We start from the raw sequence: 27,427 nt of genomic DNA on the forward strand, positions 1-27,427 counted from the left end.
GTCACTGTCTGTGCGGAGTCTGCACGTCCTCCCCGTGTGTGCGTGGGTTTCCTCCGGGTGCTCCGGTTTCCTCCCACAGTCCAAAGATGTGCGGGGTTAGGTGGATTGGCCATGCTAAATTGCCCGTAGAGTCCTAAAAAGTAAAGGGGGGGTTGTTGGGTTACGGGTGTAGGGTGGATACGTGGGTTTGAGTAGGGCAGGGGTGGGCAAACTACGGCCCGCGGGCCGCATGCGGCCCGCCAAAGGTATTTCTGCGGCCCACCAAGTCATTAGAAAAAAAAAAATGTAAAGAAAAAACTTTTTTTTTTTTTTTTTAAATTTTTTTTTAAGGTTAATGGGGGGGGGGCTGTTGGGATACTTACTGGTATAGGGTGGATACGTTGACTTGAGTAGGGTGATCATTGCTCGGCACAACGTTGAGGGCCGAAGGGCCTGTTCTGTGCTGTACTGTTCTATGTTCTATATGAGGCACCCAGAATCATAACCGGGTGAAGTAATTATTTTACTTAATATACTATGCTGGAAAAGAGCGAAAGTAACAGGGTAGTTGTTATGGGAGACTTTAACTTTCCTAATATTGACTGGAAAAGATATAGTTCGAGTACATTGGATGGGTCGTTCTTTGTACAATGTGTGCAGGAGGGTTTTCTGACACAATATGTTGACAGGCCAACAAGAGGTGAGGCCACTTTGGATTTGGTTTTGGGTAATGAACCAGGACAGGTGTTAGATCTGGAGGTAGGTGAACACTTTGGAGACAGTGACCACAATTCGGTGACCTTTACGTTAGTGATGGAAAGGGATAAGTATACCCCGCAGAGCAAGAGTTATAGCTGGGGGAAGGGCAATTATGATGCCATTAGACATGACTTAGGATGTGTTGGTTGGAGAAGTAGGCTGCAAGGGTTGGGCACACTGGATATGTGGAGCTTGTTCAAGGAACAGCTATTGCATGTTCTTGATAAGTACGTACCAGTCAGGCAGGGAGGAAGGGGTCGAGCGAGGGAACCGTGGTTTACCAAAGAAGTGGAATCTCTTGTTAAGAGGAAGAAGGAGGCCTATGTGAAGATGAGGCGTGAAGTTTCAGTTGGGGCGCTTGATAGTTACAAGGAAGCGAGGAAGGATCTAAAGAGAGCTGAGACGAGCAAGGAGGGGACATGAGAAGTCTTTGGCAGGTAGGATCAAGGAAAACCCAAAAGCTTTCTATAGGTATGTCAGGAATAAAAGAATGACTAGAGTAAGAGTAGGGCCAGTCAAGGACAGTGGTGGGAAGTTGTGTGTGGAGGCTGAGGAGATAAGCGAGATACTAAATGAATACTTTTCGTCAGTATTCACTCAAGAAAAAGATAATATTGTGGAGGAGAATGCTGAGACCCAGGCTATTAGAATAGATGCCATTGAGGTGCGTAGGGAAGAAGTGTTGGCAATTCTGGACAAGGTGAAAATAGATAAGTCCCCGGGGCCGGATGGGATTTATCCTAGGATTCTCTGGGAAGCCAGGGAAGAGATTGCTGAGCCTTTGGCTTTGATTTTTAGGTCATCATTGGCTACAGGAATAGTGCCAGAGGACTGGAGGATAGCAAATGTGGTCCCTTTGTTCAAGAAGGGGAGTAGAGATAACCCCGGTAACTATAGGCCGGTGAGCCTAACGTCTGTGGTGGGTAAAGTCTTGGAGAGGATTATAAAAGATACGATTTATAATCATCTAGATAGGAATAATATGATTAGGGATAGTCAGCATGGTTTTGTGAAGGGTAGGTCATGCCTCACAAACCTTATCGAGTTCTTTGAGAAGGTGACTGAACAGGTAGACGAGGGTAGAGCAGTTGATGTGGTGTATATGGATTTCAGTAAAGCGTTTGATAAGGTTCCCCACGGTCGGCTATTGCAGAAAATACGGAGGCTGGGGATTGAGGGTGATTTAGAGATGTGGATCAGAAATTGGCTAGTTGAAAGAAGACAGAGAGTGGTAGTTGATGGGAAATGTTCAGAATGGAGTTCAGTTACGAGTGGCGTACCACAAGGATCTGTTCTGGGGCCGTTGCTGTTTGTCATTTTATAAATGACCTAGAGGAGGGCGCAGAAGGATGGGTGAGTAAATTTGCAGACGACACTAAGTCGGTGGAGTTGTAGACAGTGCGGAAGGATGTTGCAGGTTACAGAGGGACATAGATAAGCTGCAGAGCTGGGCTGAGAGGTGGCAAATGGAGTTTAATGTGGAGAAGTGTGAGGTGATTCACTTTGGAAAGAATAACAGGAATGCGGAATATTTGGCTAATGGTAAAATTCTTGGTAGTGTGGATGAGCAGAGGGATCTCGGTGTCCATGTACATAGATCCCTGAAAGTTGCCACCCAGGTTGATAGGGTTGTGAAGAAGGCCTATGGTGTGTTGGCCTTTATTGGTAGAGGGATTGAGTTCCGGAGCCATGAGGTCATGATGCAGCTGTACCAAACTCTGGTACGGCCGCATTTGGAGTATTGCGTACAGTTCTGGTCGCCTCATTATAGGAAGGACGTGGAAGCTTTGGAACGGGTGCAGAGGAGATTTACCAGGATGTTGCCTGGTATGGAGGGAAAATCTTATGAGGGAAAGGCTGATGGACTTGAGGTTGTTTTCGTTAGAGAGAAGAAGGTTAAGAGGTGACTTAATAGAGGCATACAAAATGATCAGAGGGTTAGATAGGGTGGACAGCGAGAGCCTTCTCCCACGGATGGAGGTGGCTAGCACGAGGGGACATAGCCTTAAATTGAGGGGTAATAGATATAGGACAGAGGTCAGAGGTGGGTTTTTACGCAAAGAGTGGTGAGGCCGTGGAATGCCCTACCTGCAACAGTAGTGAACTCGCCAACATTGAGGGCATTTAAAAATTTATTGGATAAGCATATGGATGATAAGGGCATAGTGTAGGTTAGATGGCCTTTAGTTTTTTTTTTTTTTTTTTCCATGTCGGTGCAACATCGAGGGCCGAAGGGCCTGTACTGCGCTGTATCGTTCTATGTTCTATGCGGCCCTTTGTGAATTGTGAATTTCTGAATGTGGCCCTTGCACGGAAAAGTTTGCCCACCCCTGGAGTAGGGTGATCATTGCTCGGCAGAACATCGAGGGCCGAAGGGCCTGTTCTGTGCTGTACTGTTCTATATTTATATCTATATTTTCTATCGTAGGAAATGTGCTGCTGAGCATAAATGGGGTGGACCTCACACAGTTGAGTTATAATGAAGCGGTGTCGGTTCTCAAGTTGAACACAGCCTCCTCGACAGTGCTGCTGAGGGTTTTGGAATTTCCCAACGTTGACATGTCTTCAGCTGCAGAGGAACCACCTGAGACGAGCAAAGAGAACGATTATGATTGGTCCCCTCTATGGGTCATGTGGCTTGGATTACCGAGGTGAGGACTGTTCTATCTAAGTATTGCATGCATAACTTCTGTGGTCGAATTATTCTGCAGATGTAATATTAAAGAAAACCTTTTTATGAAATGTTTTTTATTGAGTTTTCATATTTTATATCCAACAAATTATTAGAAAAAAAACACACAAAAATTAACATGTATATTTACAGGTAAGCATCTTCATAATAACAACTGTGGCCGCCCCCTTTAACCGGCATACATATTTTACATTCCCCAATATGGCCGAGGCACATGTTTAAAGGCATTTATTTACAATTTGGTTTTGGGCCTTAGCTTGCCATCAAACCCCCAAAACGAACCCGCAGCCCTCGCCACCCGGCTACCTTCCCCCGATTCCCGTCCATTTTCCCCTGATTCTTGGCCACCCGACTATTCTTCCTCTTCTTCGTTGGCCACAAACAGGTCCCGGAACAATTGCATGAATGGCTCCCACGTTCTGTGGAAGCCGTTGTCTGACCCTCGGATGGCGAATTTGATTTTCTCCATTTGGAGATTCCGAGAGGTCGGACAGCCAGTCTGCAGCTCTGGGCGGTGCTGCTGACCGCCAGCCAAACAGGATTCTACGGCAGGCGATCAGGGAGGCAAAGGCAAGGGCGTCCGCCCTCCTCCCGAGGAATAGATCTGGATGGTCTGAAACCCCGAAGACCGCCACTATCGGGCATGGCTCCACCCTCACCCCTTTGGACATAGCCTCGAAGAAGGCTGTCCAGTACTCCACAAGTCTGGGGCAAGACCAGAACATGTGGGCGTGGTTGGCCGGGCCTCTTTGGCACCATTCACATCTGTCTTCCACCTCCGGGAAGAACCTACTCATACGGTTTCTTGTTAAGTGGGCTCTATGTACCACTTTTAGTTGCATCAGGCTGAGCCTTGCGCACGTGGAGGTGGAGTTGACCCTATGCAGTGCTTCGCTCCAGAGTCCCCACCCTATCTCAATCCCCACCGTCATCCTCCCATTTCTTTCTTGTTGCGTCCAGTACGGTGTCGTCCCTTTCTACCAGTCGGTCATACATGTCGCTACAGTTCCCTTTCTCTAGGATACTTGCGTCCAGTAGGTCTTCCAGTAGTGTCTGTCGTGGCGGTTGTGGGTACGTCCTTGTCTCCTTTCGTAAGAGGTTTTTGAGCTGCAGGTACCGTAGCTCGTTCCCCCTGGCTATATTAAAGAAACTTTAAAGTTATTGTAAGCATGACTAAACTAAGATATGGTAAAGTTGTTTATTGGTTGATTGACTGATTGATATTTATTGTCACGTGTACTGAAGTACAGTGAAAAGTATTTTTCTGTGGCCAAGTGAACATACACAGTACGTACATAGAAGACACAAGAATACTCGACAAAGTACATTGACAGTGGTGCATCAATAGCGATTGGTTATAGTGTGGAACAAGGCCAAACAAGAGCCGCATAGGGTGTCGTAAATACTGTTGTTACAGGGAACAGATCAGTCAGAGAGTCATTGAGGAACATAGAACATAGAACAGTACAGCACAGAACAGGCCCTTCGGCCCTCGATGTTGTGCCGAGCAATGATCACCCTACTCAAACCCACGTATCCATCCTATACCCGTAACCCAAACAACCCCCCCTTAACCTTACTTTTTAGGACGCTATGGGCAATTTACCATGGCCAATCCACCTAACCCGCACATCTTTGGACTGTTGGAGGAAACCGGAGCACCCGGAGGAAACCCATGCACACACGGGGAGGACGTGCAGACTCCGCACAGACAGTGACCCAGCCGGGAACCGTACCTGGGACCCTGGAGCTGTGAAGCATTTACGCTAACCACCATGCTGCCCTAGTCTAGTAACTGTGGGGAAAAAGCTGTTCCTATGTCTGACATGCAGGTCTACAGACTTTGTATCTTCTGCATGATGGAAGTATCTGGAAGAGGGAAAAGCCTGGGTGTGAGGGGTCTCTGACAATGCTGCCTGCCTTTCTGAGGCAGTGGAAGGTGTATACAGAATCCTATGCAGGATGGCAAGCTTGTGTGATGCGTTGGGCTGAGTTCACTGCACTTGCAGTCTGTTGGTAAAGAAGTCAAGGATCCAGCTGCACAGGGAGGAGTCAAGTCCATGGTTGCAGAGTTAGGTTATTAGTCTTGTTGGGATAATGGTGTTGAAGGCGGAGAGGTAGTCTACGAACAGCAATCTGATGTAGGTGTCCTTGTTGCCGAGATGTTTGAGAGTTGATTGTAGGGCCAGAGAGATAGCATCTGCTGTGGTAAAGAACAAGTACTGATCTAGAATGTGTACACGAGGATTTAACCCATTGAGTAGGGCCAGAGAGATAGCATCTGCTGTGGTAAAGAACAAGTACTGATCTAGAATGTGTACACGAGGATTTAACCCATTGAGTAGAGTTAAAAATCACCCCACGGGTTTTTTAAGAAGGTAGAAAGAAAATGAGGAAAGCTATTTGAAGATATGATTGGCAACTTGGTCCTCCCAATTTGATAACTAGCACTTGAGAAAAGCAATAATGTTTCAAAACTACAAATCAAAATGAGGTCTGAAATCCTTTAAGTGCCAAACATAAATGTGTTCACAGCTTTGTTAAGACATGAATGGGTTAAAAAAACAATCAATATTGCTGACACCTACAATCAGACCTATTCTTTATTTATTTAATGGATAGGACGTATCTAATTCAGATGTTATAGGATAGAGATATGTATCAAATTCAAAGTCTTTTCTATATTTGTAGCATTGAACAAATGGAAATATACTTCTGATCCAGTGTGTGACCTTCATGAACATTATTTAAATTATTGATCTTGGGAGCAGCCTTTGGCACAGTGGTTAGCACTGGGACTATGGCGCTAAGGACCCGGGTTCGAATCCCAGCCCTGGGTTACTGTCCGTGTGGAGTTTGCATTCTCCCTGCGTCTGCTTGTGTTTCACCCCCACAAGCCAAAGATCTGCTATTAGGTAGATTGGCCACGCTAAATTGCCCCTTAATTAAAAAAAATAATAATTGGCTACTCTAAAATTTATTTTTTAAAGTTTAAAAAAAAATAAATAAAATGATTGATCTTAATATCCTTTTTCCTGTTCTCCGTTTAAAGTTACCTTCACTGTTGCAATGACATTACTCTGCATAAGAGTAATTCCGAAAGCTGGGGATTTAGCATCGTTGGGGGCTTTGAGGAAAGCCAAGACAACCAGCCTTTCTTTATCAAAACCATCGTACCTGGCACACCAGCATACTTTGATGGAAGACTAAAGTAAGTTGCATCTATTTTGATTGTCTTATAAAGAAAGACTGCGTAGACTAGGCCTATTTTCCCTGGATTGTGGAAGAATGAGAAGCGATCTAATTTAAACATGCAAGATTCTTAAGGGCTTGATAGGGTAGATTCTGAGATTGTTTCCCCGAGACAAGAGACTCTAGAACGTGAGGTCACAGTCCTCTCAGAATAAGAGATCAGCCATTTTGGACCGCGACAAAGAGAAACATGTTCAAAGATTGTAAACTCTACCCTTGCAAAGGGAAGTAGGTATGAGAAAGGGAAAGATAGGCTTTCTGTTCATTAAAGATAATATTCTGAAGTGGATCTTGGAAAAGGAACATTCAACAAGTTACTCCTTGGCAGCATGTGCATTCTGGAGACCAGAAAAATCATACCCATCTGAGTAGATTGGGCTTGTGTTCCCTTAAGTAGGGAAAATAAAGGTGTTTCTGATTAATAATTTGACTCTGGGAAATAATTTCTTTGGCAGAATCTAGATAAAGGGGATAAAAGTGAAGGGTAGAAAAATTGGACGCTCTCTCCATTCCTAAATTTAAAAAAAAAGCTTTTTAGATTTTGTTGGTCATGGGTATTAAGGATCACAGGTGTGCTACAGATTAGTCAGTCTAACTGGTGGAACAGGTTTGAAGAGCTCAGTGGCCTATTCCTGTTGCTATATCTCCTTGGCTAACAAATTGAATATTGTTGTAAGTTAATTAGCATGAATAATCCCTACTCAAGATTTAGCAAATTCATTTTTACTCCAGGAGCTGTGATTTTTAAATGGAATAAGTTATTTTTTCCATTTTTTTTTTTTTTTACAGATGCGGGGATGAGATTGTTGCTGTAAATGGAGTTTCCACTGCAGGCATGAGCAATTCGGCTGTAATTCCAATGCTTAAAGAACAGAGGAATAGAGTCACACTCACTGTCGTCTCCTGGCCAGGAAGCCATGTGTGAAAGTAAATTGATGAGACACTTGCCTCAAAGCCTTAATCATGAAACTAGTGGAGTACAAACTCAAAACTAGAAACCATCAGAGAAATACCAGATTACCAAAGTGCATTTGTTAAACACGTCTTTTTGTCCACACACATCTAAGATTTCACATTTCTCCAACTTCCGTAGTTCGTAAAGACAATGGAGCACGGAGGGAAGAAAAAGTCAAAAGTGCAACTGTAAATTTCTCAATGGATTCCCAATTATGGCCTCTTGCATTCACTGATGCTATTTGTAAGATCAATTTTATTTTTCAGTCAAATAAATGAACTTCACATCCCAGGATAGTGACATAACCAGAGGTGCTTTGCCCAAGCAGGATGGAGCATCCTCTTGATATTCTCAGATAAATCCATCAGTTTGATCATCTCTTCAATCTTCGCTGTCCAATGAATATCACCTCTAAGCAATTTGATTTTTAGAGGACCTTGTGTACCAAAAGCCACAACGAACATTCCACAAAGTGGGCATTAGTAAATGAATATGAATCAGGAAACATGTGGGGAAAATATGAAGACTATATAATTTTAGCTTAAGCTTTGGGGGGGGGGGGGATGTAAAGACTGTATAATCTTTAGCTTAAGCTTGCTTGAATCAATATTCAGATAGTAAAAATCACCTAGTCAGTGCTTTCTCAAAAGTACAAGTGTGTATGATGTAGTCCTTCAGATTCTTGCAATGTAACATGGCTCCTGTTCACATCTGTGGGGAAAAGAAAAATCATGTTTCGCACTGGAGCTTTTTAAAAATGCAGATGTGATTGAAAGCTAAATTATGAAACCTAAGATTTTATTTGGTTCATATTACTGCCTTAAAAGGGTTGTGAACCATAGTATAAAAATGTAAGCAAATGGATGATTTTATATGAAATCTTAAATCTGCAACGCTGGAGTTGACAAATTCTGAATTTAAATGTGCATTGAACATAAACTCTTTAGAAAAACGGTTTTAATATTTTTTGTTTTACAAGCACATTTTACAAAAAAGACAAGTGTAAATACGTAGAAAGGTGGGATCAGGCTTCACATTGTACAGGTTATGCTGTGGCCTTCCTAAGCATTACTGTCCATTTAGTTTTTTTTTGGAAAGTTGCATTCACAGCAACTTCAACAGTAAAGAGTCCAGAACATCAGAGCTAATTGTTCATCCTTGGTATTCTCCGATGGAGGAGACCAGTTCAGCAGTTACTTATTTCTCAGTTCCCCCAGTCTCTACAGCACCATCATCCCCAGCTTCTTTGTCCTCTTTGTTTCGTTTATTCTTCTTGTGTTTGTGGCGTCTGTGACTTTCGCCTCCTTCTTCACTCTCGTGCTGTTTGCTGTGAAAATAAATTAGGAGTAAAACCTCTTATCCAGAACGGAGAGCTTCAGATTAGGTGTTAGCCATTATTGCTGCAAGAACCATAGAAATCCCAGAAAGGCACCAACTTTCCAGGGCTGTGAATGCCCTTCTATAAAGTTATGGCACGCAAATCACTGCATGAAATTTACAATATTGTGTCAAATGTGATTCTTGCTCAGTTATTTGGCTCAAGTAATTAAAGTGCTCGAACTAATTTTTAAGAGAGCGCATAAGAGATTTAAAATGTGTAAAGCAGCAACCAAAAGGTGTTTGCCACCCAGCAATCTGGGAAAATCAGGTAAAACACATTATTCAGCCAAATATCCTGTTGACATTCATTGTTTGAGCTCATACATTAATAATGATCACGTTGCTCAAGGTAATTTAATTACCTACAGAACCATCACTTTGAGGAGGATAGAAAATGGTGAAAAATCCAGTCTGCAAGATTATAGTAGATTGTGAAATCCTTTTGTCACATAGCACCAATGCCACGCTGTAGCTAGTGTGACAGTGACCAAAGGATAATCACATAGCCATTAAGCATTTCTCCCTCCATCGTCTGCAACTGAACCTGTACTGCCCCTTATTGCACTACATAATTCTGCACATTTTCTAATTCCTGTTTATCCTTTCTTGATTCTTTGTCCCTCTAAAACCGAGCACACATGAACATTGGAGTTTTCTGCTGCTCTACCAATCAATACGTTGTCACGCCACATGGCAACAGGTGATAGTGCAGGAAGCAGGAGATGGTTGGAAAAGGAATTGCCATGAGAGAAGAATTTGTCTGATTCTGTGCAAATGAGTGAGGAATCTCTAAGGGATCCATAGTGCACATATTTGCTTCTGAGGTACAATTTTGTGTTTGACTGATGTTAGCGCAGCAGAGATTGTAGCTTCTCATATTGGCGGGTAAAGATTCAGTATGGACCAGAGGTTCAGGAGGGAAGTGGCAAGCGGAATGCAGCGAGCAGGAGGGACGTTTAAGAGTATTTTTGGACCAGTTTCAAGGCAGCCAATATTTAATGCAAAAGTTACAGGCCAGGAATATAATCCATCCTTATGTTTTTCCTTATGAGTAAGCGATTGTCATTTTAAGCATGACGTTTTATCGTAACACAGGAGTGGTAAATGAGCGATAGCTGCACCGCACCTTGAATTTCCCCCAACGTGGAAAAGGAACTGAATAGACGGAAGCCCTTTCTTTTACAGTGAAAGTGCTCACATCATCAAAACACTGCTGTAGATTGTCAATTGGGGAGTTTGTTAGAAATAAAAATGCTGGAACTACTCAGCAAATCAGCCAGCAACTTGGGGGAGAATTTTAAGCCAGTGGAAGAGGATGGGGACAGGAAGAAAAATGGAAGATCCATGATAGTGCAGGAGGCTAAATAACAAGATTTAATTTATTTATAGAGTATCCAATTATATTTTTCCAATTAAGGGGCAATTTAGAGTGGTCAATCCACCTACCCTGCGGGGGATTGTGGGGTGAAAACCATGCAGACACTGGGAGACTGTGCAAGCTCCACACGGTCAGTGGGCCGGGATCAAACCCAGGTCCTCAGTGCTGTAGGCAGCAGAGCTAGCCCCTGCACCCAAGCTGCCCGAATAACAAGATTTTATGATGAAAAAGCCAAAGAGCGTGGCAATTGGCAGGTAGGGTCAAGGATAACCCTAAAGCTTTCTATAGATATGTCAGGAATAAAAGAATGACTAGGGCAAGAGTAGGGCCAGTCAAGGACAGTAGTGTGAAGTTGTGCATGGAGTCAGAGGAGATAGGAGAGGTGCTAAATGAATATTTTTCGTCAGTATTCACACAGGAAAAAGACAATGTTGTCGAGGGGAATACTGAGACACAGGCTACTAGACTAGAAGGGCTTGAGGTTCATAAGGAGGAGGTGTTAGCAATTCTGGAAAGTGTAAAAATAGACAAGTCCACTGGGCCGGATGGGATTTATCCTAGGATTCTTTGAGAAGCTAGGGAGGAGATTGCTGAGCCTTTGGCTTTGATCTTTAAGTCATCTTTGTCTACAGGAATAGTGCCAGAAGACTGGAGGATAGCAAATGTTGTCCCCTTGTTCAAGAAGGGGAGTAGAGACAACCCCGGTAGCCTTACTTCTGTTGTGGGCAAAGTCTTGGAAAGGTTTATAAGAGATAGGACGTATAATCATCAGGAAAGGAATAATTTGATTAGAGATAGTCAACATAGTTTTGTGAAGGGTAGGTCGTACCTCACAAACCTAGAGTTCTTTGAGAAGGTGACCAAACAGGTAGATGAGGGTAAAGCAGTTGATGTGGTGTATATGGATTTCAGTAAAGCGTTTGATAAGGTTCCCCATGGTAGGCTATTGCAGAAAATACTGAGGCATGGGATTCAGGGTGATTTCGCAGTTTGGATCAGAAATTGGCTAGCTGGAAGACGACAAAGGGTGGTGGTTGATGGGAAAATGTTCAGGCTGGAGTCCAGTTACTAGTGGTGTACCACAAGGATCTGTTTTGGGGCCACTGCTGTTTGTCATTTTTATTAATGACCTGGAGGAGGGCGTAGAAGGATGGGAGAGTAAATTTGCAGATGACACTAAAGTCATGAGTTGTGGACAGTGCGGAAGGATGTTACAAGTTACAGAGGGACATAGATAAGCTGCAGAGCTGGGCTGCCAGGTGGCAAATGGAGTTTAATGCAGAAAAGTGTGAGGTGATTCATTTTGGAAGGAATAACAGGAAGACAGAGTACTGGGCTAATGGTAAGATTCTTGGTAGTGTGGATGAGCAGAGAGATCTCGGTTTCCATGTACATAGATCCCTGAAGGTTGAGGGGGTTAGTAAGAAGGTGTTCGGCCTGCTAATCACGTTCATATGTTTTGGTCCTGTCCAAAGCTTGGGGAGTACTGGAAGGAGGTGTTTAGGGTAATTTCCACGGTGGTGCATGTGAAGCTGGACCCGGGTCCCCGGGAGGCCATATTCTGGGTGTCGGACCAGCCAGGATTGGAAACGGGTGCGGAGGCAGATATCATAGCCTTCACCTCGTTGATCGCCCGAATGCGGATCCTGCTGGGATGGAGAGCGGCCTCTCCACCCCGTGCCCTAGCGTGGCGAGGAGACCTGTTGGAATACTTGACCCTTGAAGTTTAAGTTCGAACTGAGGGGAGGCTCGGAGGGGTTCTACAAGTCATGGGCACTATTTATTATGCACTTTCAAGAACTGGATAACATCGAACATTAGTTGGGGGGGGGCGGCTATGTATGTTAAAGATGGCTATGGGTAATCCCGGATTCCTTTTTTTCTTTGTCATTTGTTTATGTTAACATGCGGGCTGATGTCTGGGCATGGTGGGAGGATGGGATCGTTGTTACTTATGGGGTTTGATATATTTGTTGGTTATTGATTGTTGTTGGGTGTAAATTCAGGAGAAAAATTGTGAAAAAGGAGAATAAAAATATATTTTTAAAAAAGTCATATGTGTGTTAGCTTTTATTGGTAGAGGGATTGAGTTTCGGAGCCATGAGGTCATGTTGCAGTTGTACAAAACTCTGGTGCGGCCGCATTTGGAGTATTGCATGCAATTCTGGTCGCCGCATTATAGGAAGGATGTGGAAGCATCGGAAAAGGTGCAGAGGAGATTTACCAGAATGTTGCCTGGTATGGAGGGAAGATCTTATGAGGGAAGGCTGAGGGACTTGGGGCTGTTTTCGTTAGACAGAAGAAGGTTAAGAGGTGACTTAATTGAGGCATACAAGATGATCAGAGGATTAGATAGAGTGGACAGTGAGAGCCTTTTTCCTCGAATGGTGATGTCTAGCACGAGGGGACATAGATTTAAATTGAGGGGAGATAGATATAGGACAGATGTCAGAGGTAGGTTCTTTACTCAGAGTAGTAAGTGCGTGGAATGCCCTGCCTGCAACAGTAGTGGACTCGCCAACACTAAAGGCATTCAAATAGTCATTGGATAGACAAATGGACGATAAGAGAATAGCGTAGAGGGGTTTCACAGGTCGGTGCAACATCGAGGGCCGAAGGGCCTGTACTGCGCTGTTTTCTATGGGTATAGTATAGGAACAAAATAACGGCCCAGTTTAGGTGTGAATGGCTACATAGCAACAATCTGAAAGCAACATGAAAGAACAAACAAGACCGGTTTATAGGTTTTGAATCTACAGCTGTCGCATGTTTGTCACCTGATATTGGTGTGCACAGACTGCATTCTGCACAGGAATGGATGTGGGGTGGGGGGAAAAGAGGAAACATTGCCCCCAACTTGATTTTCCTTTTCGAATCACTACCCCTCTTCTTTAAAAGAAAAAAAAAAAAAGATTTGGAGTATCCTATTCATTTTTCCAATTAAGGGGCAATTTAGTGTGGCCAATCCACTTACCATGCACATCTTTGGTTTGTGGGGGCGAAACCCACACAAACACAGGACTACCCCTCTTCATGCCATTAAATAAACCAGCCTTGTGTGCATAGATACCCCCCGCCTCCATCTAATATAATTCCATCATTTTCTCCCACAAGTATTTTGAGATATTATGCAAAAGTGTTAATTGTTTTCAAACCATAATCAGAAGCAATTGTTGAAGACTGGTATAGCTATAACTCAGAGTTGCACTTTGGCTTTACAACACCAGGACAGCAGTGCGTTGCAGCCCCATTTAGCTGGTACTTTGGATAAGATGACATCACTACAAAGAGACTTCAAGAAGTCTTGAAGAGAAAGGCAAATACATACCGCCTCGAGGACTTGTGCTTAGAATCATCTTTGTCCTTGTGCCGTCGTTCCCTATGACGATCTTCTCTATCTCTACTGCGATCTCTGCTCCGATGATAGTCTCTGTCATAGTTACGTTCTCTGCTGCAAGAAGAATAGGGCACATCTTCACTGGATAGAGTGGAGGCAAAATTACAAGTTGTGAAAAATTTGTTTACACTTAAAAGGATCCTAATTTCCCAATTTAGCGGTTTCAGATTTAATCTCAAACATGCCTGTAAAACACATTGACACGCTTGCTAACAGCAGTATATAAATGTAGTGTCATTACTAATTCAGGCTGCTCACTACAAGGTTGAGAATTCATTTCTGTTGAGCTCCACTTGCCAATTATTTGCACATTCTGAAAGTTTATTAATGTCTTCACATAATTTGTTACAGTAATTCCTCAATTGTCTATCACCCCCTCCCACCCCCATAATTTTCTGTTATCCACAAATATTTTAATTGTGTTTTTGTTCGAAGTCCAAACCACTAATGTAAATTGTGAACAGCAGTGGTCCCCGCACAGATCCTTGTGGAATGACTGCCCTTTACTCCCACTCTCTGCTTCCAGTCAGCAACTAATCCATTCTGCCACTTGGCTCCGAACTCGCATTCTTTAAACTTATTCATTAGTCTATTATGGACCATTTTATTCAAGGCAGTTTGAAAATCCAGATAAATTACATTTTCTGTATCACTCATGCCTATCCTCACTATTTTATCCTCCTCGAATTCAATAAAGTTGGTTGTGCAAGGTTATTCCCTTTAACATCCATGCTGACTATTCAGTATCATATTTTTCATTTCTAAATGTCTTTTTATTCTCCCCATTAGTCGAGATTCCTTTATTTTTCCCCGCATCAACACTGTTAAGCTGCAGGCGGCGCAGTGGTTAGCACTGCTGTCACATAGCGCCGATGACCTGGATTCGATCCCGGACCACTATCCGTGTGGAGTTCACACATTTGCCCTTAATTGGAGAAAAAAATATATATATTTTTTAAATTTCAGAGTATCCAATTCATTTTTTCCAATTAAGGGTCAATTTAGCATGGCCAATCCACCTAGCTTGCACGTTATGCAATTATGGGGTTATTGGGCGAAACCCACGCAAACACGGGGAGAATGTGCAAACTCGAAACGGACAGTGACCCAGAGCCGGGATCGAACATGGGACCTCAGCGCCGTGAGGCCGTAGTGCTAACCCACTGCACCACCATGCTGCCTTGGAAAAAAAAGAATTGGGCACTCTAAATTTATTTAATAAAACAATGTTAAGCTGACTGGTCTATAATTTTCTGGCATGGTTTCTCCTCATCTTAATTATGGGAATTACTTTAATTTTCCACCAGTTTTCTGTCACTGCACCTTTTTTTAATGGCACTACATATTTTCTAAACAAATTACATATGTACAGATGTCCCTCTGTTCCCTTCCTCAATTCACTTAAAATATTTGCATGCGATCCATCTGCACCAGAGATTACATTGTTTGAGTTTGATTATTTAATACAGCCCCTTTTATTTGAGGCACATTGTTCACCTCATGATTCAAGGGCAGGCATAGTCTCCCTCCAGGAGACACACCCGAGAGAGAAGGACTACCTGAGGGCAAGAAAAAGCTGGACAGGATAGACCTATCAAGAGTGCTACGGGGCAAGGTTCAAGGGGGTAGCCATACTGTTGAGCGAAAGGACAGCCTTTACAGTGACGAATACAATGATGGACCCGGGGAGGACAGTGATGGTCAGCAGTGCCCCATGGTACTTGTGAATCTTTATGCCGCAAGTGGGATGACACTGTCTTCATCAAAAAGACCATGGTAGAAATCCCCAACCTAGACTCCCACCAACTCCTCATAGTTGGTTGGGGGGGGGGGGGGGGGGGGGGAAAGAGAAGACCCGCAGAGGATCAGTCACCTGCAGGAGAAGGAATACCCCTTCTCCCAAGTTCACAAAGTTATACTCCCGCATCAACTTCTTTGTAGTGAGTAAATTGGTGCTTCCAGGGCTGGTAAGGACGGATACATCGCAATAGTAATATCTGACTACACACCACATTATGTGTATGTGAAGTTGGAGATGGGCCGCCTCCCCCATGGAGGCTGGGTACCGCTCTCTTTGCTGACAAAGCGTTCTGTGAAAGAATGTCACAGTATTTTGCCACCAGAATGGGGGAGTCTCACTCTCCACATTCTGGGAGACACTGAAGGCGGTGATAAAGGGGGAAATAATAGCGTACAGGGCACTCCGGACAGAAAGTAGAGGGTGGCTAGGCAACAGCTGATCGACTCCATACTGAAGATAGAGCAGTGGTACATCATGGTACAGACCATGGCACCTTTGGCGCAGAGAAAAAGTTACAGATGGAATTTAACCTGCCTTCCGGGAAAGCAGTGCACCGATTCTGCCAGACCAGACACAGGAACCTTCTACGAACATGGGGACATCGCCAGTCATCTGCTGGCTCACCAGCTGAGAAAGGAGGCAGCCACAAGGGACATAGCGGAAGTGAACGACAGGAAAGGTAAACTAACCACAGCATCAGATAAGATCAACAAGCATTTGAAGCATTTTACTGGGAGATGTACACCTCAGAGTGTCTCGTCCTGTGGCAACTGTACCTCTTCCAGTAATCATCCATACATGTTGGCGCAGCTAACGTCCCTAGTTCACGTGCTGTCAGAAGTCTGTCCAGTAACAAATGTCCTAGTAGCTGGGGAAATGTTGCTGTCTTCTTGTGGAGGAAGTTCCTTATTTGCTGAACATACTAGCTGTGGGGTGGAAAGGAGGCAGGGGCTGGAGGCACCACCAGAACTGGGGGAAGTCATGAGAGCATTAACTCCATACAGTCAGGGAAGATTCCCGGTGGACAACTTAAAACAATTTGCGCTAGCACTGGCCCCACTCCTGCGGGAGATGTTCAATGACTTGCTTTTGAGATGGACCCTGCTGCCCACGCTGGCACAGGCCTTGACATCACTGATCCCTAAACAAGACAAAGACCCAACAGAGTGTGGGTCATACAGACCCATCTCACTCCTCAACATTGACACCAAGGTCCTGGCGAAGTGACTGGAGAGTTGTGTCCCAGATGTGGTCGCAGAAGATCAGACAGGCTTCGTCAAGGGCAGACAACCAATGGCGAACATCAGGTGCCTGCTGAACGTGACTACGACCTCACCCGGGCAGGAGACACCAGAAATGATCATCTCCTCAGGCACACAGTCGAATGTAGGTACCTCACGGAGGTACTAGAATGGTTTGGGTTTGGGTTCACCTTGTGGGTGAAGCTACTGAACAGCTCTCCCATGGCGAGAGTACGGACAAACACCACCAGCTCTGAATACTGCTGGTTGCACAGAGGCATGAGACAGGGAAGCCCGTTGTCCCAGCTACTATTGCTACTGACAATTGAGCCAGTGGCCTTCGCTTTCAGATCAGTGAGCGAAGGGGTGGAGAGGCATTTAGAGGGGACACAGGGAAAACACTCTGAGAATGACCTGCTCCTCTACGTCTCGAATCCGCTAGTCAGCATGGGAGGAAAATGGAACTGGAGTTTGGAATCTTCTCAGGTTACAAACTTAACCTGAGCAAGAGTGAAATCTTCCTCATGAGCCTTCAGGGGCAGAGGTAAACCTGGGAAACTTGCCGTTCAAGTGACCCAAACCAAATTCCGTTACTTGGGGATCCAAATAGTCCACAACTGGACACGGATCCACAAATAGAACCTGCGAATCTGATGGAGGAGGTAAAGAGGGACCTTCAGAGGTGGGGTTCACTCCTGCTCTCACACGGAGTGCAGACAATTAAGATGAATGTACTGCCTAGGTTCCTTTTCCTGTTCAGATCCCTCTCGATCTTCATCCCGAAATCCTTCTTCACCAAAGTAGACAAATGAATCATGGTGTTGTGGTGGGGGTGGGAAAGAGTGAGAGAGAAAACCCAAGGATCCACAACAGAATGCGGAATATGGGGGGGGGGGGGGGAAGCTTGACATTCCCAGAACTCCTATTCTACAACTGGGCATTCACTGTTGAAAGAGTACGGTGATGGGTCAAAAAGCTGGAAGCGGAATGGGTAAAAGCAGAGGAGAGCTCCTGTACGGGTACATCCCTTCGAGCATTGGGAAGCAAGGCAGAGGAACATTGGGGGGGGTAGCCACCGAAGTTGGCCATTCCCTAAATACAAAATGGAGGAACGCAAAGCTTGCAGGTTAAAATGGACAATGTTTGCAGCACCAGCAGGCTGCACCAAGCAAATGTCGATTCTGTCTGCTAAGAGAGCAGACAGCACCGAAACGAACATTCCGCATACGAAGGAGGCAATCTCCAGGATAGTTAACATAGTAATGGGACGATCCCAGGGACAATGGACACAAATGGGGAAGTAACTGCAACAGTGTATGGGAAACCAGACAGCCCGGCACCAGCGGGGTCCAAAAACAAAGCAGCTGAAAGGCCCGCCCAGTAGCCAAGGAACAGCCTCAGTATTGGGGGGATTCAAACATATCGATTGGGAAGAGACCCAATCGATTCCGAGCAGGTAAAGGGGTCCGCCCAAAGGGGCGCGGATCCCTGGGACCTATAAAAGACAGGTCCCACATATAGTTCGTTCTTCTGAACCAGCCCACCTCTCTGGACCAGCATTTCGACCAGGTTACCAAGAAGACCTTGAACGAGAGAGAGAGAGAAAGAGAGAGGAGAGGTTTTGGACAGCAGCCGCCAGCAAGTAAGTCTCACAACGATCGCTACCAGAGATAGACATTCCTGACCCCTTTTTAACCCGTACCAACCTGAAGTCTGCAGACCAGAGCAGAGCAAGAGGCCTTGTCCCCTGATCCGGCAGTTCCCTTGAGATAAGTATTGGTTTATTTAGCAGTAGGAATAGTTTAATCCTCTTAGCGTGTGCATGGGTAGTATTATAATTGTATTATAATAAACTCAGTTGTTTGAATTGGTGTACTAATTACTAATTGGTGTATGGTTTTATTGCTTTGAACTTAACCTTGAAACTTGTGGCGGTATCTTAACGATACCTGGCGACTCCAGAGCAAAGTAATGAAACAGAGCCAAATGGAGTGTTAAGCACACTCACCCAGAATGAGCAACAGGGAGGGCTGGGGGGGCAATGAAGGGCAGGGAGGCACATGGGTGCGATTATAACAACAGCATCAAGGTAAGCCGAGGTGGAGTCAAGCATGCCCCGGTATGTTTTAATACCAGAAGGCAACATGTATAAGGTTAAGACGGCATGGTTGTGGCAACTGCACAGGTTATCTTGTGCACATTTCAGTTTATATTTCTAATTTTTTTTCTTGTTTCTTCTCTTTGTTTCCCTCGTATACACTGTAAATATCTCTTTGCTACTGGGTAATGTTCCTTGCAACGTTATTATAAATGCAAAACCAATAAAAATAAGTTTAAACAAATGCTTGAAATCAGACTGAATCTCTGTTGCGCTCTCTCCAGGGCTAGTCTATCCTTCCTTAGTAAGGGAGTCAGTTGTGGTCTCACCAATGCTCTATGCAAATGTAGTAAGACTTCTTTACTCTATACGCCAATCCTTTTGAAATAAAGGGCAACAAACCATTTACTTTCTTAATTGTTTGTTGTACCTGACCACCTTGTGATTTGTTTCGAAGGATCCTCAAATCCCTCTGAATACTAAACATTTCCCACTCTCTCACCATTTAAAAAGTATTTAAATTTTTCATACCAATATGGATAACTTCAAATTTCTCAATTTTATATTCCATCTGCCGTATTCTTTTAAAAAAAAAAATCTCATCCTTAAATTACAAACCCAATGCGCAAAGTGGGCAAGGCAAACCCTTAATCCATTTAATTGCTTGCTCCATAAACCAATTCAAAATCAAACTGAAGCTAGTTCATGGTCTCCATAAGAGAGACATACAAGATCCAAGTTGACAACAAAAGGCTTTGATCTTGGTCTGACACTTGGGGCAGAATTCTCCGGCCCCCTGCAGGGTCGGGGAATCGCCCGGGGCTGGCATAAATCCCGCCCCCGCCGTGGCCGGAATTCTCCGCCACCCGGGAATCGGCGGCAGCGGGAATCACGCCCCGCTGATCGGAGTGCCCCCCGCGGCGATTCTCCAGCCCGTGATGGGCTGAAACCCCACCGCCGACAGGCCAATCCCGCCGACGTGGTTTAAACCAACTCTGGTGCCGGCGGGATTGATGCCCCCACAGTGGCCTGGCCCGCGATCGGGGCCACCGATCGGCGGGCGGGCTAGTGCCGGGGGGGGCACTCTTTCTTCCGCCGCCGCCGCCATGGCCTCCACCATGGCGGAGGTGGAAGAGACCCCACCTACCTCGCATGCGCTGGCGGCGTAGCACCAAAGGCCGTTGCCGCCAGTTTTGGTGCCTGTCGGCGTAGCGTAAACCACTCCGGCGCGAGCCTAGCCCCTAAAGGTGCGGATAATTCCGCACCTTTGGGGAGGCCCGACGCCAGCATGGTGGGTGCCACTCTGCCAGGCCGGGACCCCCCACCCCGCCGGGTAGAGGAGAATCCCAGCCTTGATCTTAACCAAAAGGCCAAGAAACAATCCAACTGACATATTCTTGACCAGTTACTTCACCTATCTATATTCTTTTGCAGCCTGTGTCCTCCTCGCAGCTTACTTTCTCAACTAGAATCATGGAATGGTTACCACAAGGAAGGCTATTCAACAATAATCCTCAATGTGCTCAAATATAGGCTGACATTCAACTTAAAATTGTCAGTCGGACTTGCGGTGTAGTGCATTTAAGAACACTGGAATCTACAGATATTAATATACAGGGCCCTGTTCCTTATAGACAGAAAGAACATATTGTGCCTGCTTAAGCTAAACAAAATAAGTGATATCCATTTGCTGGTTCATTCGACGAGGCAATGCCTTGACCGGAGTTATGTTGCCCAGTTTAAACTTCAAACAATGCCTGGCAATTAACTGTCAGCCACCATCAACTTGTGCGTTTTCCATGGCAACTCCTCAACCAGAGTTCACTTTTCAACCAATCAACACCCTGTTCTCATACAGTATAAAGTCGTTATAATAATCTATATTAGTGTCACAAATAGTTTACATTAACACTGCAATGAAGTTACTGAAAATTCCCTAGTCGTCACACTCCGGCACCCGTTTGGGTACACCGAGGAATAATTCAGATTGCCCAATTCACCTCACAAGCATATCTTCTGGAACTTGTGGGAGGAAACGAGAGCACCCGGAGTAAACCCACGAGGCACAGGGAAATTGTGTAGATACCACACAGACAGTGGCCCAAGTCAGGAATCAAACCCGGGTCCCTGGTGCTGTGAAGCAACAGTGCTAACCACTGTGCCACCCTGTTTCCCCTGACATTGGTAGTCTTGTGATTGTCCTGATGAATGCAAGATGAAAAACCTCACCAAAATGTATTTTTTAGTATATTTAATAGAATTCCTGAACTAAATTTAAATTCTGATCAGGTGCCTTTAATAATCCTTTAATATACTCATCTTTTCTGCTGCTGCTACTTTCTCCCATTCTTCTAACCTGGAGAAATTAATTTACTACCCTTCCCCTCGCCACCCATCTTTTGCATTTATGTGGTCCATCCATTTTCCCCTCTTAAATTTTGGGTTTTAAATATTCAGTTTTTTCTTTTAGTTATGACATTCACTCACCTGTATTCAGATGTCGTTGGTGTTGGGCCACGATCTCGCTCACGATTTCTTTCTCGATCAGGTTCTCGTTCTCTCTCTCGTCGAGGTCCTTGGTACTCCCAGTGACTGTTGGTGCTTTTTTCAACAGTGTTCATCCAAGGTGTGTGTGTTGTGGAGATAGCAGGATAACCAATTAGTCCAGAGTCTGGGGGCGGGTGGGTGACAAAAAAATTAAGGGAGATTATAAATGAGCCCCCATGATTAGAGAACAAGTCATTTATAAGAATCATCTTTACAATGTACGAGTTCATGATAGACAAATTGGGGAGATAGCAGGGGAGCGAACCTGAAAAGAAAGAGTTGAACCATGGGTCAGTTTACACACCTACTCAGCATGGAACTGGAATCATTTCCTTTGAATATATTGGAAATTAATGGATAACTGAAGGTCACATAACATAACTAGCCTGAGTATCATCAGAAAAGCAATGGCAAAGTAAATAGATATTCAAATCTGAATGCAGATAATCAATGCAGAGGATATAGAAGTGCCTTTTTCCCTCTTTCAAATTACCAAGGTCAGAGTTAATCTCATGGCATTGAACAAATTTGCTCCACGATGCCCAAAGTATAACGGAATTTGATTTTACTATTTTCTAAACCTGCACACAATTTAGATTTTTCCATCACATGTTGCTCTGTTGTTTACAGACTTCAGTTAATGATTCAATTTCCATTTCCTCCAATATTTAGCTTGTTTGAAAACATCAAGTAGAACTTGCACAAATTGCATTTAAAGGAGTATCAAATTTTAATGAATCAAGTAAACACTAGGCAGATCGAAAAGATCAAAAACTGGAAGTGTCCAGGTTCAATGTCCAGTTCATGGCGAGTTAGCTGAAATCACCAGCAGAGCAACTAAGGCTCATTGCTGAGTCTCACTACCACCTCTCGAACAAGGAGACAGAGTTGGCGGGTGGGTTGTCAATCAACTGGAGTTTGCATGCCTCACATCTACTCAATGCTCCTTACTGGAAGAGCATGTGCATGTATTTCGAGTGAAAATCCGATCAGGCTCAGGTGTGATATGCTCACAGTTGTACAGCCTGCTGACACTCACCATCCAGGCACATGTGTGTAATGGCCACTTGCGCGAGGTACTAGAGGGCGTCCAGCACCCTTGGAACCATGCTTCAGCACGTTCAGGAACTCAGGGGGAAAAAACTGGCAAAACAAAACCAAAAAGGGGAATAAAAGAAAATTAATTTTAAAAAGTAGATACAATGGGGAAATGTTGCTAGAGATTCTAATAAATTGTACTGCTAATGAATGTTATTCTTAGGATTAAAATTTACATTTTCAGCAGAACATATTAATAATTACCTGCAGTAGTATAGGGGAACAGAGGAGGTGGTCTGTTATCATAGCCCGGTGGTGGACCACTGGAAGAATCAGACAGTATTTGTTAGGCACAAGAAAACAGATTCTCCAAATTATCACTTTTCCTCATTTTGTGCGAAGCAAACTATAACCAGAAATACAAGAGAGCATTTCAATTTACCCCGAGAGAAATGAACCCCACAGATTGGCTTGCTCTTTTTAAAAAAAAATGTATGTCACTATTTTTAGTGATGCATATAAATGACACCCACCCTCAACCCCGCTCCGATCTCTCCCCACATACTTTTCATTATTCCAGCAGTGCGTAACATTTCCATATTCTTCCTAACATGTCCCCAGAACCACTGCAAAGTGGTTGACACTTAAATATCCTCTGAAATGGTTCTAACAAGCCACTCAATTCAAAGGCAGTTCGGAATGGGCAATAAATGTTGATCTAGCTAGTGATGCCCGCATCCCCCGAATAAATTTTTAAAAATGCACCACCTCACATTTGCCCATATTGAATTTGCCATTTGCACACCCATTTTTCAAATTTAGAGTACCCAATTCAGTTTACCAATTAAGGGGGAATTTAGTGTGGCCAATCCACCTACCCTGCACATCTTTGGGTTGAGGGTGAAACCCACACAAACACGGGGCGAATGTGCAAACTCCAGACGGACAGTGACCCAGGGTCGGGATCAAACCAGGGACATTAGCGCCATGAAGTAGCAGTGCCAACCACGGCACCATCATGCTGCCCTAAGTTTATTGATGTCTTATATTGTGCAAATTCCTCATTTTTAACTAAACCTCGCAATTTGGTGTTGCCTGCAAATTTTTAAATTGTACCTCTAATTACGGAGTCCAAATGGCTTATGTAAATTGTGAAGTTGTCCAGCACCAGTATTGTGGAAGACCATTGCCCAAACCAGCTTACTATCCATTCTGTTACCTGCCCCCAAACTCCACATGCTCTGGCCTTAAAATATGTGACTACAATGCAGTATCTTATTCAAAGGCTTTTCAAAAATCCAAATTTTCTACATTACATCGGTGACCACACTTCAAAAGGCTTTATTTCATTGGTTGTGAAGTCCTATTGGATATCCCACAGTCATGAAAGTTACTATATAAATGCAATTTTCTTTCTTTGTAACAATGGTTTTCTCTGCACTCTTAAGACAGTTGTCAGGCAGTCATGCTGGCAACACATTTTCTTACCCTTCCATGGTTGGCAACAGTAACGTTGGAGGGGGCACAACTGGCGGTGGAAATAATGCTGCAAAAGGAGAGCTCATGTCATTTTACACATCTGAATAAATTCAGAAATATTATTTTTTCAGGAAACTGCTGTTGAGCAAATCATTAAAATAACAAATTATCTTGGGCTGTATTGGTCACTGGTTTGCTCATTGCATTGTTACCTCTCAGATGAGCAACATTCAATATATTATAATCGATCCTAATGCATCACAAACAGAAACAATTGGATGGATGCGTCCTCAACCTTGTCCCAATGCTTATCCTGACACTGGCAGAGCAAGACAGACTGAAATATTAAAATATCATCCCCGATGGGTGCTTCTTAAACAGACCTTAGCTAGGGCATTAACTGGAGTGTCAAAGTGGCACATCATATTTACGAAGGAAAATCTGAACACAGTTCCTGAACTTGTCAGGAGTTCATTGTTACTTTAGGACTGATATCAGATCTAAATTGTTTTTACACGAGATTCAAACATCATGGAAATGGCTCACATGTCCCATTGGTATTATAATAGATGATGATTTCTCCAGAGCAGAGTGCCACCAGTGGCAAACACATCCATACTTTCCTGCACTAGATAGGAAGTAGATCTTTGCACATGTGGGCTTAAATGTGCACACAGTTTTGATTAGCTGGTGACATTTTGACAATTAGCAAGGCACTCGTTTCTGTCAAAATTTAAAGATGGCCCAAGGAGTGCTTGCATTTTTGAGAGAGAGAGAGCTAGTGCTAATTGCGAGATCACTGTCTTGTCACATGAACATAGGACTGAGGAGCTAGAGTAGGTCTTTGGTCCTTCAAGGCTGTTCTGCTATTCAATAGGATCATGACTGGTCTGGTTGTGTCTCAACTCCACTTTGCCACTTTTTCATAACTCTTGATTCCTTTGTCCATCAAAAAGCTGTCCAACTCCGCCTTAAATAAATTCAATGACCCCGGTCTCCACCGTTTTCTGGGCAAGAGAATTCCATTTACTGACAGCCCTTTGAGAAAAATAATTTTCCCATCTCCATCTTGAAAGGTGGACCCTGCAGTTCAAGTCTCAAGTGGAAACATCATAATAGCACCTACCCAATCAAATCCTCTCAGGATCTTATCTTTCATTAAAATCATCTCTCATTCTTCTAAACTCCAATGGATATAGGCCCAATCTGTCTTCATAAAATAATCCCCTCATCTCAGAAATGAGTGAACCTTCTCTGAACTGTTTCTAACGCAATTATATAGATTCTCGAATAAGGAGATCAAAACTGTAGACTCGATTCCAGGTGTGGTCTCACCAAGACCCTGTACAGCTGCAGTAAAACGTCCCGACTTTTACATTCCATTCCCTTTGTAATAAATGCAAACATCCCACTTACATTCTTAAAAACTGGCTTTACTGGTTTAAACACTGGTTGCTTACTAGCTTTTGGTACCAGTCTAACTGCCAAAGTGGGCAAGTTCATATTTTTGCCCACTCAGTTACCATGTCTATTTCCTTTGCAAACTCTCCATCTGCTTTTGACAATTTATTTTGCATACATTTTGGTGTCATTGAGCTACCATACACTTCATCCAAATCATTGTTGTAGACTATAAAGAAGTGAAGCCCTAGTACTGATCCTTGTGGCCTTCCACTTGTCACAGCTTGCCTACACGAAAAGACCCATTATTCCCTATTGTCTGCTTCCTGTTAGCCAACCAATCTGTTATCCATGCCATATGTTACCCACTACACCAAGTAATCTGATTTTGTGTAGTGATCTTTGATGTGGCACCGTATAAAATTTCTTCTGGAAATCCAAATATACCACATCTACATGTTCCCCTTTATCCACGTTGTTTGTTACTTCTTCACAACAAAACCTCAAATAAGTTAGGTAAGCACCATTTCCCTTTACAAATCCATGTTGACTCTACCTGACCAAATTATGATTTCCTAAGTATCCTGCTGTGACCTCCCCAAGTACTTGGATTCAAGCAATTTCCCTGTGACAGATGTTAGGCTAACTGACCTATAACTTCCTGCCTTCTGCCTCTCCTTTCTTAAATAAATGTATTACATTTGCTATCTTCTAATCCACTGGGATCCATCTGGAATCCAAGGAATTTAGGAGATTATAGAAAATGCATCCACTACCCTTGCAGCCATTTCATTTAAGACCCTTGGATGCAGGCCAGCCAGTCTCAGGGATTTGTCAGCCTTTATGAAAAATGAAAATCGCTTATTGCCACGAGTAGGCTTCAATGAAGTTACTGTGAAAAGCCCCTAGTCGCCACATTCCGGCACCTGTCCGGGGAGGCTGGTACGGGAATCAAACCGTGCTGCTGGCCTGCTTGGTCTGCTTTTAAAAGCCAGCGATTTAGCAGAGTGAGCTACACCAGCCCCTGGTTGGTCTACTAGTTCCCAGCACCCCCCCCCCCCCCCCGAGTGTTGGTGTTTAAAGTTCTTCCCTCCTGTTCATCTCTCGATTTTCAAGATCTTTCAGAAATGTTCTACAGTGAAGATGGACACAAAAATGCCTGTTCCTCTGAAATTTCTTTTGTTTTCCATGTCAATTTCCCAGATTCACCCACAAGAGGACCAACCAGGCTTTAGTTACTTTTTTCCTACTCAAATACTTGTACAAACTCTTACTATCTGCTTTTATATTACTAGCTAGCTTTCTCTCACATTCTTCTTTGGTCTTCTAAGTCATTCATTGCTGGTTCTTATAATTTGACCAATTGCCTGGCCTTCCACTAACCTTTGCAGAATTGTACAGCGTTTCTTTCCATTTGATAATATCCATATTCAACCATGGGTGATGCGTCTTTATCAAAAAGTCCTTTTTTTCTCACTGGGATAAATCTCCTTAGACTGCCACTGCAGGTCTATTGTTCTATCTTTTAACATAGTTTCCCAATTCTCTTTCGCTAGACCGGCTTTCATACCCTTATAACCTTTATTGAGGTTTAAAACACTAGTATTATACTCTCACTTTTCACCTTCAAACTGAACATGAAATTCTACCATGTTATGATCACTATCGCCTGGAGTTTATTGAGGTCCAGAATAGCCTACTCCTTGGTTGACTCTTGAATGTACTGCTCTGGGAAATTGTCCCGAATACACTCTATGAGCCCATGTTCTAGGCTACCTGTGCCAATCTGATTTGTCCAATCTACTTGTAGATTAAAATCACCCATGATTATTGTGGTACCTTTCTTACATGGCCCATTTGTTTCTTCCTGTATATCCTTTCCCACTGAGTAAATATTGTTAGGGGGCCTATAAAATAGTCCCACAAGTAACTTCTTAGCTTTACTATTTCTTATCTCTACCAAACGGATTCTAAATCTTGCTCTTTTGACACAAGGTCATCTCTCACTACTGTACTAATGTCAGCCTTAA

The 27,427-nt window shown here is 43.8% G+C and overlaps 2 protein-coding genes across 9 annotated transcripts in view; one reads left to right on the top strand and one right to left on the bottom strand.

The window, feature by feature from the left end:
• The window catches only part of lnx2b (ligand of numb-protein X 2b), a 78,893-nt gene extending 70,300 nt beyond the window's left edge, over positions 1–8,593 (top strand). For 3 of the 4 annotated variants that reach the window (XM_038776082.1, XM_038776085.1, XM_038776083.1), the window contains 3 exons: positions 3,167–3,389; positions 6,483–6,641; positions 7,472–8,593. In XM_038776082.1, coding sequence (XP_038632010.1) covers positions 3,167–3,389; positions 6,483–6,641; positions 7,472–7,607 — 518 coding nt within the window. In that variant the 3' untranslated portion in view covers positions 7,608–8,593. Of the gene's footprint in view, positions 1–3,166; positions 3,390–6,482; positions 7,157–7,471 lie in introns of those variants that run through there. The other variant, XM_038776084.1, reaches the window with a different exon arrangement.
• The window catches only part of LOC119952381 (pre-mRNA 3'-end-processing factor FIP1-like), a 53,841-nt gene continuing 34,993 nt past the window's right edge, over positions 8,580–27,427 (bottom strand). For 4 of the 5 annotated variants that reach the window (XM_038776089.1, XM_038776087.1, XM_038776088.1 and 1 more), the window contains exons 12-16: positions 24,006–24,063; positions 22,782–22,840; positions 21,420–21,603; positions 13,724–13,873; positions 8,580–8,964 (exon numbers count right to left, since the gene is read on the bottom strand). In XM_038776089.1, coding sequence (XP_038632017.1) covers positions 8,835–8,964; positions 13,724–13,873; positions 21,420–21,603; positions 22,782–22,840; positions 24,006–24,063 — 581 coding nt within the window. In that variant the 3' untranslated portion in view covers positions 8,580–8,834. The remainder of the gene's footprint in view (positions 8,965–13,723; positions 13,874–21,419; positions 21,604–22,781; positions 22,841–24,005; positions 24,064–27,427) is intronic. The other variant, XM_038776090.1, reaches the window with a different exon arrangement.

Source organism: Scyliorhinus canicula, chromosome 17 (assembly GCF_902713615.1).
Source record: "Scyliorhinus canicula chromosome 17, sScyCan1.1, whole genome shotgun sequence".
Taxonomy (NCBI): domain Eukaryota; kingdom Metazoa; phylum Chordata; class Chondrichthyes; order Carcharhiniformes; family Scyliorhinidae; genus Scyliorhinus; species Scyliorhinus canicula.